The following is a 17,771-nucleotide window of genomic DNA, read 5'->3' on the forward strand; positions in this document are numbered from 1 at the left end:
TAAGCACGTTTAACTAAGGCATCAGCTAAAGATTTGCAGAGCAATGCAATTTGTTTAACTCTTGATTTAAATAAATAAATAAAAGATGAAACATTATTTATAAAATATTGCTCCATATATTATTTATATTATTTTTATATATTTCATACACCAACTGTAAGTCTATATATATATATATATCATAAATTTGAATGGTAGTTATTTATTTATATATATTTTTTGTTTAGATAATATACGTTATAAAATATTTTGGAATTATATAAAATGTATATTTATAGTCTCTTCTTTTTACTAAATTCTCTTTAAGTTTAACATTAATTATTAACATAATTATTAATTTATTTAATATTTTTCATAAATATTTTCTTTATATTAAATATTTTATATATATATTTTTTTATTTTTCGAAATTTTCTTTGCGTTTTTTACACCTATTTAAATTTATTGGAGAATATTGCCTGCTCTGTACATACGATTTTTATTTAAAGTATTAATGCATAATCAGCAGCAAAACTACATTGACTGATTGATAGATTGAAGATTGATCAGTCAGACCAAGAGCTATCAACGCAATCAAATGGTAATCAAATTGTATGGTATCTTAGATTATTGAAGTGCCTTTTATGTTCCCTTGACGACTAGTGTAACGCATGTCAGAATGTTAACAGTAAACTCTCGTTGATGTCTTTTTGCAATGCGCTGTTCAATTGTAACAGCTGTCTGTAAATGTCGACCTCTGAAGGCCTCCTTAGGCTAGCTAATATCATAGTTCACATCACATCAGGCTCCTCTCAGCATAGATGAAATATGTGTGCTTATAAGACGCATAGAGTCCTTCAGATTTTAGCTGCCTGTTCGATGCTTATAAAGTTCTCCATTGAGTCAGTCACAACGTTTTACGAAACTCGAAATTCATTGTTCTCAAACTTCACAAACTACACAATATTTGGGTAGAGTATCTTATAGTCTACTACGATTCATTATTGGCGCTCTAAATCACTACAGATGAACTAAGTATAATAAATAATACTTGGAAATCTGGCCAAATTTTCTTAGGCTATCCATAGTCTAAGCTAAATTTCAGATATAAAAATAAGTAGTAGTAATAGTAGTAGAATTAGTAGTAAAATATAAATAGTAGTATCAATAGTAGTTGTAGTAATAGTAGTAGAATTAGTAATAAAATATTAGTAGTAGTGGCAATAGTAGAATTAGTAGTTAATATTAATAGTAGTAGCTATTGCTACTACTACTACTATTGTAGAAGTAATAGTAGTAGACTTAGTAGTAAAATATTAATACTACAATAATAGTCGTAGAAGTAATCGTAAAATATTAGTAGTAGTACTAATAGTAAATGTAGTAGTAGTAAAATATTAATAGTAGTAGTAGTACAATAATATCTAGTTTATGTTATAAGTGCTTTTACAGGGTATCCCCTATTCCATACTCAGCACGCAACTAGCTATTGTCCTTAATGGCCTTTGTTGTAGTTGTTGCTGTTTCTGTTGCCGCTATTATTGTGTTTTGTGGCAACGCCATTAGCCCGGCCCAATCTTTGGGCTCACATAAATCAAGCAAATTGTTTAACGCGCGATTAGCAAAATTTTACAATAATTTTCCTTTGTTTGCGATCTGTTTGCTCTCGTTCTCTCTCTCTCTCTCTCTCTCTTTCTCTCTCTCTCTCTCTCTCTCTCTCTCTCTCTCTCTCTCTCTCTCGGTCTCTCTGTATCTGTTTGCATGTTTCATATATTATGAATGTGTGTATATATATAATGTATCTGGCCAATGAGCGTGTCTTTGGTGCGTGATTGTCTCTTCGTGTGGGCGTGTACTGTTGAACATTTTCCAAACGATTTGCGGCATACGCCGCATTGAATGTTTTTTCACGCTTAAAATGCGCTGCAAAATGATTATTATGATTAATAAATAAATAGGCAGTCGAGGCAGTCGAGGCAGCGGCAGCGGCAGTAATAACAACAGCAATAAGGAAATTTCAGCACATTTTCCCAACAGCCGTTTAAAGGGCCTTCCATGCTTGACGCGCTGTCGGCGCTTTAATCAAGTTGCGTATACGCAATGTGTTGCCAATTATGAACTATGGCACAAATTGCTATAGTTGTGCATAAAATTATGATACAAGTATTGATGAATAATGAATTATAGCTCGAGTTGAGTTAGCTATTTTGAATAAAAAATTGATTAAAATAGGTAAATAATAATAATCGTAATACAATGACTTGTGCAAGCTTTATACTAATTATTTTTATTAAAATTATTTGAAAAAAAAAAAAACATAAAATTTTATGTAAATTATGTAAAAACTAAATTCAATAATAATAAAAACAAAAATTATATAAGATCAACATAATTCATACAAATATTATTATTTATTATTTTCATTAATATTATTGAAATTTAAAAATAAGCAAATTATATAAACATCAATGTGATATGTTATAAAAACATTCCATTTACCGTAAAAATATTTTCTAGATTTTTTTTTTTTTCATGTATTATTAATTAATATTCATTATTATTATTATATAAAAATATATATAAAATAAAAATATATTTATTCTTATTATTTTTCGTCATGTATATTGAAAAGAAACTTTATCTAACAATAAAAATACAATTTCAATATTTATTTTATATTTAATAATTTAATTGAATTACATTTTAAATTGCATGTGAATATTTTTGGTAATTTTATTTATATGAAAGTCTTTATTTTAATCAATCTTACATTTTAAAATTGAACTATTATAGGCCGTTCAATATTCTTTAATAACTTCTTTATTATTTTTAGATATTTGCTTTTGCAGCCCCTTCACATTTTCTTTGCTATTCTGCCCGCTCAGGTTTTGCCGAGTTTTCTTTCCATTATGCTGCACTCATTATTCAAATTGTCCGCATGTTTTGCTTAACCTAATCGTGTTTTTTTTTTTTCTCCTTTGCTTTTCTTGTGTTGTTGCTGGCATTTTGCTGGTCAATTTTGTAGAAACAATTTATTTTGCGTATTTTCCCATTGTTTTTTAACAAAGATGCCATAATAATAATTTCGCCTGAGCACAGCTGCGGCTGATGGTCCGCGCGCTTCGCTTATCCTTATCCCCAATCTAGGGATCTAGTGAACCGCACAGCGCAGCTCGTGGGGGCCAGCTTCGTCTTGTTTACACTGATATCTTTGTGGGCGTGGCCAGGGGCAATGAATTATCGCCTGCCAGATGAACATTTAATGATGTACACACACACACACGCACACACAGAGAGAGAGAGAGAGAGAGAGATGATGGCATTGATGGCGTTGTCCTTACAGTCATTGGCAATTTTAATAAATTTAACAGCTGAACGCATCGCGAAACTTTCGCATCTTTCATCTTTTATCAATAAACATGCCGCGAGAGAAAGGGAGTTGAGTTCAGTTGAGTCTCGATGTCAGGCAGGCAATTAAATAAATGTGCAATCAGCTTCCCATCACAGGAGTGAGAGGAAGAGAGAGAGAGAGCGCGAAACAGAGTGCGTCGGGCTTTAACTTTTCGCCTGCTTATTGACAGGCCATCAGAGTTGAATTTATGAGCCTGACTGTGATTTATCAGACCATTGCACACAGGACACACACAGGCACACGCACACACTCACACACACACACACACACAGGCAGTGAACTTACCGATAATTGGAGTTGAGCTGCACATCGCCAATGGCCACATTCTCGAACAATGTGGGGCAGCAGGTCCAGCGCGCCCAGTAGAAGGTGAAGTCAGTCGAATCATAATGCTCGGTGAAACGGCACTTGAGCACCAGATCGACGCCTTCACGTGTGTCCAGCGACTCGTCCGCCCGCCCCATTCCGCACAGCAAACAGGCTGCAAAGACAAAGAGAGAGAGAGAGTGAGAGAATGAGAGCATAAAACAGATGTTGAGTTAAGATTTAATAGAGAACGTGTAACGTGCGTTTCCACATTCGCAGCGCAACATTTAATTAAAGATAACCCACAGCAGCAGCAGCTAAAATCCACATAGAAATAGTGGCCATAAAATATACAGCAATTCAGAGTGTGAGTGGAAGAGAGAGAGAGAGAGAGAGAGAGTGTGTGCGAGGGAGTAAGAGAAAGCCGCGAGCTTTGATTTATTTTATTAGCGGAGCAACAGTCGCAAGCGGCGCCAATCAATGCCCCAAAATATTGTTCAAATTTTCGTTTAGAATTGCTGAAAAATTGTAAATCTCTTCTCAGCCAGCAAATAAATAATGCACACACACACACACAGAGAGAGAAAAGCTAGAAAATTGTGCTGAAATACTAGAAATAAATTTGTGCTTCGCTCTATTCCACAAATGGATATCGACTCAATTGCATTAACATTTCACAAGCTACTATTTATAGAGGTTCCACTCTCTCTATACATATGAGTGTGTGTGTGTGTGTGTATGTGGGTGGCGGTTACGAGCTGAGTTCCATTTCGATTGTAGTTGATTATAAAATTGTAATAGGTACAGCATTTGAAGTGCTCGTTAGGTGAGCCAGTGTTGGAAAAGGATGAGGCAGCAGTTATGGGAATATGCTGTGGGTGGAACCAGTGGCAGGAGTTTAGCTAGAGCTAGTCTATTGTAGGGCGGCGAATTAATAATTCATTCAAGTATCTGTTATAGAATATGAATGGAAATGTTATAAGCTGTTTAGTATTGGAAAACGATGTGAATAAATGAACGAGTGAATGAATGATATAAATACGGCAGCTTAGTTTGAAAGTGAAGTACTTCTTAATGGATATTGACATAGTTTATGGATAAAGTAGGCACAGAGTTGGAAAATTTGCAAAATATATCTAGATACTAGGGGTAATTGGCATGTTTCTGTATAAGTCTATGCTGGAAAAAAGTCTAGGCATATTTAATCGAGCTTCATTTCGAGATGAAACTTGAAGTTCAATTCGCTAGATTAAAAAAAAGAAAACAAAAAAATACTAGAACAAATCTAGTATAACTAGTATAAGTAGTTCATTATTCAATTTTATATAATATTTAGTGCATTCAATAGAAAATCGCTGCTGTTAAAAATATCCCAAGAAGGGGAGGTCTTATAGAGGACTCAATCAATCTTTTGCAACACTGAAATTAAATCCCATCTTCACTCTTTAAGCTCACCTTACCCAAGAATAAAAATATTTAAAAACGTTTGCTCGTAAAAGTCTGAGCAGTAGCTGATTATGGCACAGCTCGCATTAATGTGTGCATATATGTGAATGCCAGTGTTGCATAAGGGCAAAATTGTGTTTAATATTCGCTCAGCTCGCTGTTGCAGAAAATAATTTGTCGGAAATGTGAAGAAATCGATTTTTTACTTTTGTGTAACGAATTCAAATTGTTTTGGGAAATCAAATGGGAAAATTGTTGGCAGCTTCGCTGGCTGAGCTGCTGCTGCTGCTGTGGTTGCTCCAACAGTTTGAGCAGCACTGCCAAGCGAATAATTGTCTCTCTGTCTGTACGTGTGTGTGTGTGTGCTTACAACTAAATGGAGCAAATGGTCGAGTGGCTGCCATTGGGTCGAGTGCACCACCCACTTTTTGGGGCCCCTCGGGTGAGCTGTTTGTACATGGAGCGCTTAGTTTTAATTTGTCTGCTTGCAGTTTTTTAAACCCATCACAGCAGCCACGCCCACGGCCGCCCGCATGTAGTTTGTTTGCGCAAATCTGTGCGAGTGTGTGTATACACATTATATATATATGTATGTATATATGAGTTGATATTTGTCTATATATTTATTTCTATATTCTTTTTTCTTTTTTAGCAACCTTTCAATGTTCGCTCTGTAAATCGAAAAAATAAAAGTAAGCAAACTAAACGCACAGTGTATGCATTTGATATTGTGTTGAGATTTTTCACTCTGCCGCATAAAACAAACAGCTCAATATAACCCGCACAGCTGGAGGCGGGGCGGGGGGAGGCGCGGTCGTTGCTGCTGCATATTCAATTGCAGCCCGCAACAAATTTTTTACATTCCGTTCAGTTTTTTTCGCATTTCGACTTTTTTGTAGCAACTCGCCCGCTCTCTGTTATTGTAATTAACATTGCGATTGTTGCCGGCCATCAAAAGAAAAGAAAAAAAAGAATAGTACAAAATAAGAGAAAAGAAATATTAAAATGGAGTGAATTGTTTAAAACTGCGATATAAATGCCAGCATTTCTCTGTCTAACTGCGAGCATTCATATTCCGCATTTGTAGTTTTTCATAGAGATTTTTATATCTATATGGAATGTCGGCGTTTTTGTTTGATTACTGTTGTGATTGACTTGATTTGTTAACTACATGCATTAAGGGATTTCAATTTTATCAACTGAACAAGCCAGAGAGAGAGAGGGAGAGAAAGAGAGAGGAAGACTCATTTGACAAATTCATGATTTTTAAGAGAACTTTACTACTTAGATTATATATTATATTAGATATATCTATATCTATCGATAACTATCGATATGCACCTATCTATATGTCAACACACATCTTTCGATATACATATAGCTAACAATATATATATGTCGATATACCTAGCTATCGATATATGCGTATCGATACTTAGCGATATTGATGGCTTTTTTTATTACTTAAATGCATCGACTTTGACTCATATATTGAAGTAGGCCATTAAGATATTAGACATACATCCATCGATATATATGTCTATCGATATAACACTCTCGATATGATATGGTGATTGGAATAGCTTAAGCAGAAAGAGCAGATGGAGAAGCGTCCAAGCTCAGAAGCAGAGCTGCGGAAATAATCTAATTTTAAAAAAATAAATATATCTATAATAATTTAATTTAATTTTTTTCTTCAGCAATATCTGCATATCAAATGAGACTTAAACAATTCCAAGCGTGAGATAATAATATTAAATGCTCACAATCTCATTTGTAATCTCAGCTCAAATGTTATTTCACTTCAGATACATGTGTGGGAGACCAAAAGAGAGAGAGGAAGAGAAAGAGAGGAGTCCAACTACATTTCGACTTTGGTTCAGCGATTTGCATATATATTTTTTTAATGCCAAGCAAATAATTATGAACGTTTGCTGGCCATAGCCACAGGTGCCACGCCCTCTGCCCTGCCCTGTCCAGCGCTGGCCTAGCGTGCAGTTGCGCTTAAGTAAACCTCATATGCATTTTAATAAAGTTTTCGTTTGCTTTATTTAAGTTGTTTTTTTTTTCCGAAAATTAAAATATTCCCCTGATAAAAAATAACAGAGCATTTCCGCTGCATTTAAGTTTTCTGTTATGTCAAGAATATTTTTTGCTCCTTCGCTTTATTTTCGTAAAGTGCATGTTTTTTGCTGTAATGCTGAAATGTAAACAGATTTCTGTTTTGATACAGCGAACGGCGGCTGCGGGCCAAACGCATTTCAATTTTCACAATTTAACAATCAATTTTATGAAAATTCTCTGTTCAAGCTGGGATAGACGTTTAAATTTCCGTTGATTTGCACGTGCTTTAAATTGATTGATCAACTTTCAATTAGCAATTAACTCTAGACGCTCGATTAACTTTCGCAATGGTTTAATTATGTATGTATGTGTCTGTGTGTCTGTGTGTGTGTGTGATGAAATAGGTCATTAAAGGATTAACAATTAAATTTAGTTTGTGTTGAGTTGAATTGAAACTTTTGGGCAGGGCTGTTCGATTATAGATTTAGGGAAGAAATAGTTATACAGTTGGCATAGAGAGAACTTCAATATAGTGCTGGGCATATTATAGGAATTCAATGAGATTTCTGTACACATCAATCTCAGCTAAGATTGATTGCCTCTTAAGAATTATACAACTCCAAGCAGAGCCCCGAAAAAACTCACAAAAAATCTCATTTGAAGTAAAAAAAATAATAAGAAACAGCTCAGCTCAACTTCGCTTGACTTTACTAACGACCTGTAATAATTAGATATTATTAGGATTTTAACACCCACTCACACACCCACACACACACACACACACACACACATGCACTGTCATGCTGGCATCTCTCTTACACTCACTCATTTATGCATTTCTCTGGTGGCTTTATGAATTTTTCAATTGTGCTGCTGCTGCTGTTCCTTTCAGAGCTGCGAGTGCTTAAACATTCATAAATGCAAGTGCACACAGCTCAGTAGCACTGCTCGAAGAAGGCAGGCAGCAGGAGGCGGGAAAGTCGAGAGTGATTTGGCTTTTGAGGTTGTCGTCCTGCTGGTTCATTTGCCTGGGTCCACAGAGATGCCCGCACAAGTCAAAAGTCTACGAAATGCAGCCAAAACAAAACAAACTGAAAACAAAACAAAACGAAACAACAAAAAATTAAATACGCACACACACACACACACTTACACACATAAACACACACTCACACACACACACACACACAACGAGCGGCAGCAATAAGAAAAACTTTTGCCTTGCATTTTTTACACAATTTTGTGTGTTTCGCCTGAGGTTTACGCACTGGACTGGAGAGTATACGATGTCTTCATAAAGCAAACGAAATCAAAACAGAAATGTAAATAACATCATAAACGTACATGGCATGCACTGAACGAAAAACGGTATACGATTTGAATACGCAATGAAGTCGACTATTTTTTCTCTATTTAAATATAGATATACATAGATGCATACATACATACATATGGAAGCAGTGTGTTTGTGGTGGTGGCAGAATTTTGCTTCAAGCTTAACTTAAAGTAAACATATATTCATATTAATAGATATATACATATTTTTAAAGTATTTTTTATATACCCAACATGATTCAAATGAAAAAGCGATTTTTTTGTTGAAAAGAGAAAAGTTTCCCACGTCTTGTTCAGAATAGAATGCTCAGATTTACGAACTACGCAATTTCTTTAAAATATGTTTGATATATATATACGCAGTTCAACCAATTGAATGGAAGACACAAGCCTGAAATACCCAGATTTTTATTATTATATATACATATCTTTGAAGCAAATATATTTTGAAGATGTTTATGAGACATTCAAGTCAAATATCTGTTAATAATTTAAATAAAAAATAAACACTTTTTTATATTTCTGTTTGCTTAACATTAGCCCCTACCAATATTATATATAAATTCATGATAAAAACGTTCAACTTTAACAAACAGTTAAATATATAATTTTGAATTAGTTTAAATTTTTTTTATTATTTTTTTTAATTTTTTATACTATTAATATATTTATTTTTATTTTATTTATTTTATTTTCTTTTTTTTTCTTTTTGCTTTAAATTGAAATTTTTTTTAAATTTAATAGGCATTTTCTGCCAATATCCCGTTGTATTTCTACCAAAAAAAAATTTACAATTTAATTGAAATCCAATATTTGCTCTTCATTAGATGCCAGCTGTTGGATAAACAATTTAATTTTGATTGCTTCAAATGAATATCATAATTCGCACTTAACCAAATGTGTCAACAAATTATATACGCGCAAATTTGTGTGAAAACTAAATGCGAAAAAGTTGTATTTAAACAGGGCCAGGCAAAGCTTTTTATAACAAATTAATCCGAGGTGTCAATAAAATCAACAGACAGGCTTTTGGTTTATCTAACGGAAGCCTTAATCAAAAAAGGAAACTACAAATTATGAAATACCAATTTAAATGCCTAAAAAAAATACAAATTTATTGAATTTAAATTGAAACCAAGTAAAAAAAAAAAACGGTAGTAAAATTATTTTTACAAAATATTTGTTGCACAATATTTAAAGTAATATTTCCCTGGTATTTTTTTCTTTATTTTGTTTTATTCAAAGTTAAGATTTAAAAGAATATAAATTTAGAAATCAAATAAAAATTGCAACAATTTTTCTAATTTAATATTTTTTCTAGCAAATATAAAACAAATCGTCGCAATAAATTTCTTGTAAATATGATTTTTGTTAAACTGCAAGAAGGCGATGCATTTTGTTTGTACAAATTAAATCTATTTGTTTAAGTGAGTTTGCTTTTGGCATACAGACAGAGCTGATGTTGTTAAGAGCTGGTTCTTCGGGCTGCTGGCTTACACCTACGCACATTCATTTCGCTTGGCTCAAACTCTGCTGTTGCCACAAGACATGATGAAGATGTGTTCATTACGAGCCACATAACAAACATAGCGCAGCGCAAACAAATAAAGAAAGGCGAAGAAGAAGAAAAAATAAATATTCTTTAAACAGGATACTCGAGCATCTGCTTGTGTGTGTGTGTGTGTGTGTGAAGCCCGTTGCCGGCCGCAGTGTAATGCACTTTTAGCACTGCCGGCGTCGACATATGTTTCCTGCAACTGACTATATCAGAAACTACTACAAGCACTCGACTCACACACACACACACACACACACACACACACACACACAATCGCACACACACTCGTTTGGCTTGCTTGACTTGTTTGTAATTATTTATTTCATACTCGCATAAAGTGTAGCATACTTTTGTGCGTAGACAAGAATTATGGCAATGCTGCCAGTTGTTATTTGTATTGCATGTGTGTGTGTGTGTGTGGGAGTATGTTCACTGCATGTGTGTGTGTATTTTTAAAAAGATTTCATGCTAGAACGCCGAGGCCAAAACAAGCGACAGGACAACAACAGGAAGATGTTTGCCAGCAGTCGCCTCCTGCCTGCCAACTAATGTAAGTTTCTCAAACACACACACACACACACACACATGTCTGTCTGTGTGTGTGTGTGTGCGCTTGTTGTCTACTTAAAACAAGCTGCTTGGCTCGTTTACTTGTGGCCTGAACTTGTCGGCGCCCGCACACATTGCAACGCCACGAGCTGCTTCTGCTTCTGCTTTTGCCTCTGCTTCTTCTTCTCATTTTCCACATGTTCCGCAAGCTTTTGCTTTTCTTTCAGCTTAATGCGAATTTCTGCTTTTAACAACAGCTATTGCAATTGTTGTTGCCGCTTCTTGTTGCTTGCTGTTGTGCGGCATAACGGCATAAATATAATATGCAGTCTCGCCCTTTGCTGTTGTAAAATATATTACTTTTTAGCTGCACTTCGTCTCCGTCTCCGTCTCCGTCTCCCTCTCGACTCGCCTTATCGTAAAACGTCCGACCGTAATTTTAGCTCATAACAATTACAACAACAGCAATTGCTGTGCAAAAATCAACTGCACTCTATATATATGTATGTATGTATATACATATACACATATAACGGGATGTGTAATGTGCTGCTGACATGCCTGGCTTTGTTGTTTTTCTGCTGTAGGTTGATGTTGTGGCCAAATGTCATAAGTCTTTAGATGTAGGCTCAGAGTAGAGTCGAAGCGATCCTCTCTCTCTCTCTCTCTGTCTTTGTCTGAGTGTGAGTGAGACAGATGTATGTGCTGCAGCATTGTCGCTTTTATTGCTGCAACAAATGAGGCAACTGCCACTCGATGCGCAAACACAGAGTGAACACAGAACAAAGGCCAGCCATGCAGCCAGGCTGGCTCAAGCAAAGCTGCTGCTGCTGCTGTGACAAATATTTGCCGCACATAAAGCATAATAAGCCATACAGCCAAATATGTATACACACACGCACACATATGTATTTACTGTGTGTGCACAGTAAGCAGTGCAATTGAAACAATTGCAGGTCAATCGATGGGCAAACAATCGCTTAAAGGCAACTCGGAAACTTAATGAAACCTGTCCCCAGCATACACGAGCCACTGTTTGTGGTCCCTCGGCTGCGGCGGCAGCAGCGTGGGGGCATGGCTTAAAGTGCCGAGACAACTCATTAAAATGCCAGCATGTGAAACATTTTGCAAATTAACTGCAAACGTTGCGTATGCGTAATATGCGAGAGAGACCGAGCAAAGTATTTGCTTAGCCAAGCGGCCCCGCTCCAGCCCAATCCAGGTGAAAGCCGGAAAGGCAGAGCTGCCCGGAGTGAGTCGGGGCTGAAAGGCTGATGAGAATGACGACTAAGCTGGCAATTATGGCAATTGAGAAATAGAGATAGATAGAGGCGTTGCTTGCGGTGGTGCGAGAAGCCGACATGAAAATGCGCTGCAGCAAAACTATGCGCATCAAGTACTGCAAATATATATATAAATATTAAATATGAATTTACTTAAAAATAAAAATAGAAATAAAAAAAATAAAAAATAATAATATCAAAGAAAAATTTGGGAAAAATTGCTAAAACATTGTCCAAATTACTTAATGTTATATTTATTTGAATTTATTTTACCTTAGTTTTTCGTAATCATAAAGGTAAAACAAGAATATAATCTCTCTTCAAAGTAAAAAAAATGAATAAAATAAATAAAATTAAATTAAGTTATAATAAATAAATAAATGTATCAAAGAAGAACTTGAAAAAATTGCTCAAAATACTGTTAAACAAATTTTGGAATTTATTTTACCTTAATTTTTCATAATTATAAAGATAAAACCCAAATATAAACTCTCATAAAATAAATAAATAAATAAATAAAATTAAATTACCAATTTAAAAAAAAATAACTAAATTGTTTTAAGAAGGAAAATTGCACAAAATATTATCAAATTTATTTAAGATTAATTTATTTGAATTTATTTTCCCTTAAATTTCCATTATCATTTCCCACTCAATTTATGCTCAAGTGAAATATTTAAAAAAAACCCAACAATTAAATATACTAAAATTTATAAAATTTCAGCATATTCCAATCAGCATGCTCCATTTCCAATAGGAAATCTTATTAGTTTCGAGCTGAAACCTTCTGTTAGTTTACTTTGCTTTGGCTTCCTCGAGCGGCTTTGTTGCTCTCGTTTCTCTCGCTGTAAATGAAATTCTTTGGCAATTTTTGGTATTCAATTTGGAAAAGTTTCCCAACAATTTTCCATATTTTGCTTTTACTTGAGCAGAAGCGCCTACAAATCCGTTAGATCTGCGTACATATATAGTATATTCAAAAGTTTGACGCTGCGTATGCGTAACATCTGGCTAAGGCTCAAGTCGACTGACTCCTGCTCGCTGCTGCTTGCCGGCTGCCGGCTGCCGGCTGTTGACTGTTAGCAGAGCTGAGATTGCGGATTGTGGATTGGGGATTGCCACTCAGAATACCCAATTCCACTTTAATTAAAACATTCGCAGTGCCTTTCCCATTTGCAGCTAGTAATGTTGCAAAGTTCCCGAGCCGAGATACCCATTACACACACACACACAGAGAGAGACAGAAACCCTTTCAGCGAACAATTGTGTGTGTGTGTGTGTGTGCGTGGTGGGGGGCGGGCACGTATATTACATAATATGCCATTAATAAAAGTGTTTAAAGTTCACTTAAGTGCCGCATGGAGCTTTAGACAAACGGAAACCGTATCAACAACAGTTAGAGCACACACAGGAAACTTAAGCGTGGGGTGGGCCTGGGCGTGGCAGTGGGAAGAAGAAAGTGGGATTGGGACTGTGTTCGCTTACCTAGCCCAGATAGAGAGGGCACCAGAGACAGAGAAATTGAAAGAGAGAGAGAGAGAGGGAGAGATGACAGTGGATGCCATGACAGACTAACACGCAGCTGGATTTATATGCGGCCAGCGTCAGAGTAAACATGAGTTTAGCTTGACGAAGAGCCACAGTTGGGTTTAAAGATAGATAAAGACAGCTAGAGCAAGACAAATGAACAAATAGTGCAGGAAAAGCTGACTGTGGCCAACTGTACCATATGGCCGGAGCTGAGCGAAATGCAGCGCATCTCCCAATGCTGATGAAAAATCAACGTTCGCATAATTCACAGCTCACACTGCGAGCCAGCAGAGATATAGCTCTGATTCCATTTCTGAATCCAATTCTGAATGCTGGCTATGTACAAGGTGTCCCCATGTCCAGCTGGCTCGCCCTCTGCATCGCTGCTCACAATTGACAATGCGGCTCAGCTAGAGCAAGTCAATAGGGCACGCACGCGACGAAAGAGATAGCACAGCTTGTTTACCTAAGCACACAAAAGAGACAGGGATAGAGAGAGAGAGAGAGAGAAAGAGGGCATCATACTAATACCGAAGTCGTGTAACCACAGCTTACTCGATACAAACAGCAGAAGAAGCCGACACAAATGATGATATAAGAGCTGTGGTACTTTAAGGGACTAAGAGTCGGATTAAAGCAAAGGCAAAGATTCATGAGGATAATGAGAAAGGATTTGTAGAGAAAACAGCTAATGTCAACGTTGTATATATGATATATAGAGCATATGTAACATATACAACATATACAACATATACAACATATACAACATATACAACATATACAACATATACAATATATGCAACATATACAACATATACAACATATACAACATATACAACATATACAACATATGCAACATATGCAACATATGCAACATATACAACATATACAACATATACAACATATACAACATATACAACATATACAACATATACAACATATACAACATATACAACATATACAACATATACCACATACACAACATATACAACATATACAACATATACAACATATGCAACATATACAACATATACAACATATACAACATATACGACATGTACAACATATACAACATATGCAACATATACAACATATACAACATATACAACATATACAACATATACAACATATACAACATATACAACATATACAACATATACAACATATACAACATATACAACATATACAACATATACCACATACACAACATATACAACATATACGACATGTACAACATATACAACATACACAACGTATACAACATCTATGATGTCGTAGTGATATGCTTAACTTCTTTTAGTTTGACTTATTAATATGAATGATATGAATGTGCATATTTATAAAGGTATATCTCTGTATTTATTAATTTATTATGTGATAATAAATTTCTGTCGAATTATTTGCCAAACAATGATTCAAGAGCCGTGCAACTTAATCAGCTAGCTGTGAAGGTGACTCAATTAAGGCAAGGAATGCTTTGTGCAACATTTTCTGCATGATCAAATTACTTGGCTTTGATTGTGTGCCACGCCCAGCCATTGATGGGCATTTAATTTGTCATAAATTGTGCAGCAATCGAGCAGGGGCGGGGCAAGTGCATAAATCATGTGGTTAAACATGAAACGTAATTTCTTGTACATTAAATAAAAGCCAAACTATTTGTGCTGTTGTTTTCGGAGATTTTGGTTTTGGCATACTTTCATGCGACACTTGGCGCAACATGCAACTGCAGCAGGAGCAGCAGCAGCAGCAGCAGCAGCAACAACTGCAGCAGCCACACAATTTATGACTGCATTAATATACACACTCACACACACACACACACACACTTGCGCAGCTTGACCATTTTGCCGTGTTGTGTTCTTGTTCTGTGGCATATGCGACAGAAGTCGCTTTTAGCTGCAGCCTTTTGCTGTTGTCCTCATTGTTGTTGTTGTTGTTGTTGTTGTTGGTGCTGCCAGCAGCTGCTGCTGCTGCTGCTGCTATTGCTGCTGGCTCTTAATTAAATTATGCTTTTAATTAGGCCTTCGTGTTGGGCTCTTCATTTCGTTGCCACAAACACATTTTTGCAGCCTGCCTCTTGATTGCTCTAATTAAATTAACAACTTTTCGCCTTTGTTGAATGCAAAATTATTTATAGATATCTAGAAAACAGACTGTGAGACATTTTTGTAAGAATTTGAGTGGAGCTTTGTTCACTCAGAATTTTAATCTAGAACATTTAATATCCTTGAGGGTATCCGTATTGCCTAGATTGCACTGATTATTTGTGTGAATGGATTAATGATTGAGAAGACAGACAACATATGCAACATTCATATGTAACATATTCAACTCAGGCAACATATGCAAAAAATGCAACATATGAAATAGATACAACATATGCAACATATGCAACTTATGTAACATATGCAACATATGCAACATGTGCAACAAATGCAACATATGAAATATATACAACATATGCAACATATGCAACATATGCAACATGTGCAACATGTGCAACATGTGCAACATTTGCAACATATGTCATATATGCAACATATGCAACATATGCAACATGTTCATCATATGGAACTTATGCAACATATGAAACATATGCAACATATGCAACAAATGCAACATATGCAACATATGCAACATGTTCATCATATACAACATATGCAACATATGCAACATATGCAACATGTTCATCATATGGAACTTATGCAATTTATACAACATATGAAACGTAAGCAACATATGCAACAAATGCAACATATGCAACATGTTCATCATATACAACATATGCATCAATGCAACATTATTAGCGTAGGTAAAAGGTGTAGAAGAAACATCTGGCCTCTCAGCCTGCTCTCGTAAGAATCGTGGCAACAGTAGCTCGTATTATCCATGTGAATTTATGCCCTTGCTATAAAAGGGGACTTTCGTTTATTCAATTGCAACGCAAACTTGTTTATCTCTGGAGTCAAGACCATTAACGTAAGCAAAAAAAGTCGTCTAAAATACTTACATATGCATATTTCATAAGCATAAGCCTTCAGAGATTTTAAAACTTTTACATTTCGCTTGCTCTTTTTGCACTAGTTTTTTCCGCTCTAGCTCTGTATTTGTCTCTCTCTCTCTCTATCTCTCACTCTATATATATTTATATATATTCCTGCATAGATACATTTTTGTGTTCAGCTTTTTGTAGCTGTCATATTTGGTTTTCTGCATAATTTGGCATCTGGCAAGCTCTGCTCTGGCCGGCTTTGCTCCGCTCTGTTTCATCCATTTGGGCTGTCAGTGGCCTCTGCCCAGCAGACGAAAGGAGTTGAGGAGGACAGCAGGGACGACAAGGACGACGACGACGCTTATCTCAAATTTTGTGGCTAAACGCATATTCTAACACAAATTTTTGTCATGTTTTTGCCGTTGTTGTGCGAATAATTTAAAAACAGGCACCTTTGACACTTGCAACTGACACTTGGCCATGCGGATGCGGATGCGGGCTCAAGGCGAAAGGGTAGCCGTTTCGTTTGAGCCGAATGAGGTGATACCCTGAACGCTTTAATTTAATATGCCGTCGAGCGAGCAGTGGAGGACAGCAGACAGACAGCAGCCCAGCAGCAGCCCAGCAGCAGCCTGGACAAAACCAAATCCCAAAAGTGTACCCAAATCACTTTTGAAACTATCTGGCGCCTTGACGCAGTCCGAGGCAGACAGAGATAGCTATAATAAAAAATAAATATATATATATGTATATGTGTGTGTGTGTGTGTATTTAGAAAGTATGTTTGACCACAGCAAAAGGTTTGCTGCATAACCAAACCGACCGACCCAAGCATACATATTTATGAGGTCCTTGTGGATTTCCATTGAGATAAGCGCCGGCATTTAGGCAACAAGCGATTGCCCAGCGGCTACACGCAGAGAACCCTTCCCAGCACTTGCTTTTATTTTCTTTTCGCTTTTTTTGTAGGTCTTGTTTAAATTTTTGCATTTTTATTGACAACAAATTTAATTTAAATGTGCAAACGCCCAACTAAAGTGCTACGCCCACACACACACACACACGCGCCCACACAGTTTGAGCAGCATAGCGAAAGTTTTGTGACGAATCAATTGCCTCGGTTTCAGCGGCGTATACGTAATGAGCCTTTGTTTAAACAGCCAGACTAAGGGCCATGGCCAAAAGGCGAAGAGAAAGACGGTTGAGCAAATTAAAGCGCTGAACAAAACACGAACAGAGCCGAAAAAAGAAGAAGGAGAGAAAAGAAACTAACGAGCTGACGAACTCAAGTGGAGCAGCTCGAACCACTCGAGC

The 17,771-nt window shown here is 36.1% G+C and overlaps 1 protein-coding gene across 4 annotated transcripts in view; it reads right to left on the bottom strand.

Moving 5' to 3' along the window:
• fred (friend of echinoid) overlaps positions 1–17,771 on the bottom strand; it is a 139,751-nt gene that overhangs the window by 67,246 nt on the left and 54,734 nt on the right. For all 4 annotated transcript variants that reach the window (XM_089257297.1, XM_089257296.1, XM_089257295.1 and 1 more), the window contains exon 2: positions 3,677–3,872. In XM_089257297.1, the coding sequence (XP_089113423.1) occupies positions 3,677–3,872 (196 nt within the window). The remainder of the gene's footprint in view (positions 1–3,676; positions 3,873–17,771) is intronic.

Source organism: Drosophila navojoa, chromosome 3 (genome assembly GCF_054131105.1).
Source record: "Drosophila navojoa isolate 15081-1374.11 chromosome 3, UAZ_NAV_1.0, whole genome shotgun sequence".
NCBI lineage: Eukaryota > Metazoa > Arthropoda > Insecta > Diptera > Drosophilidae > Drosophila > Drosophila navojoa.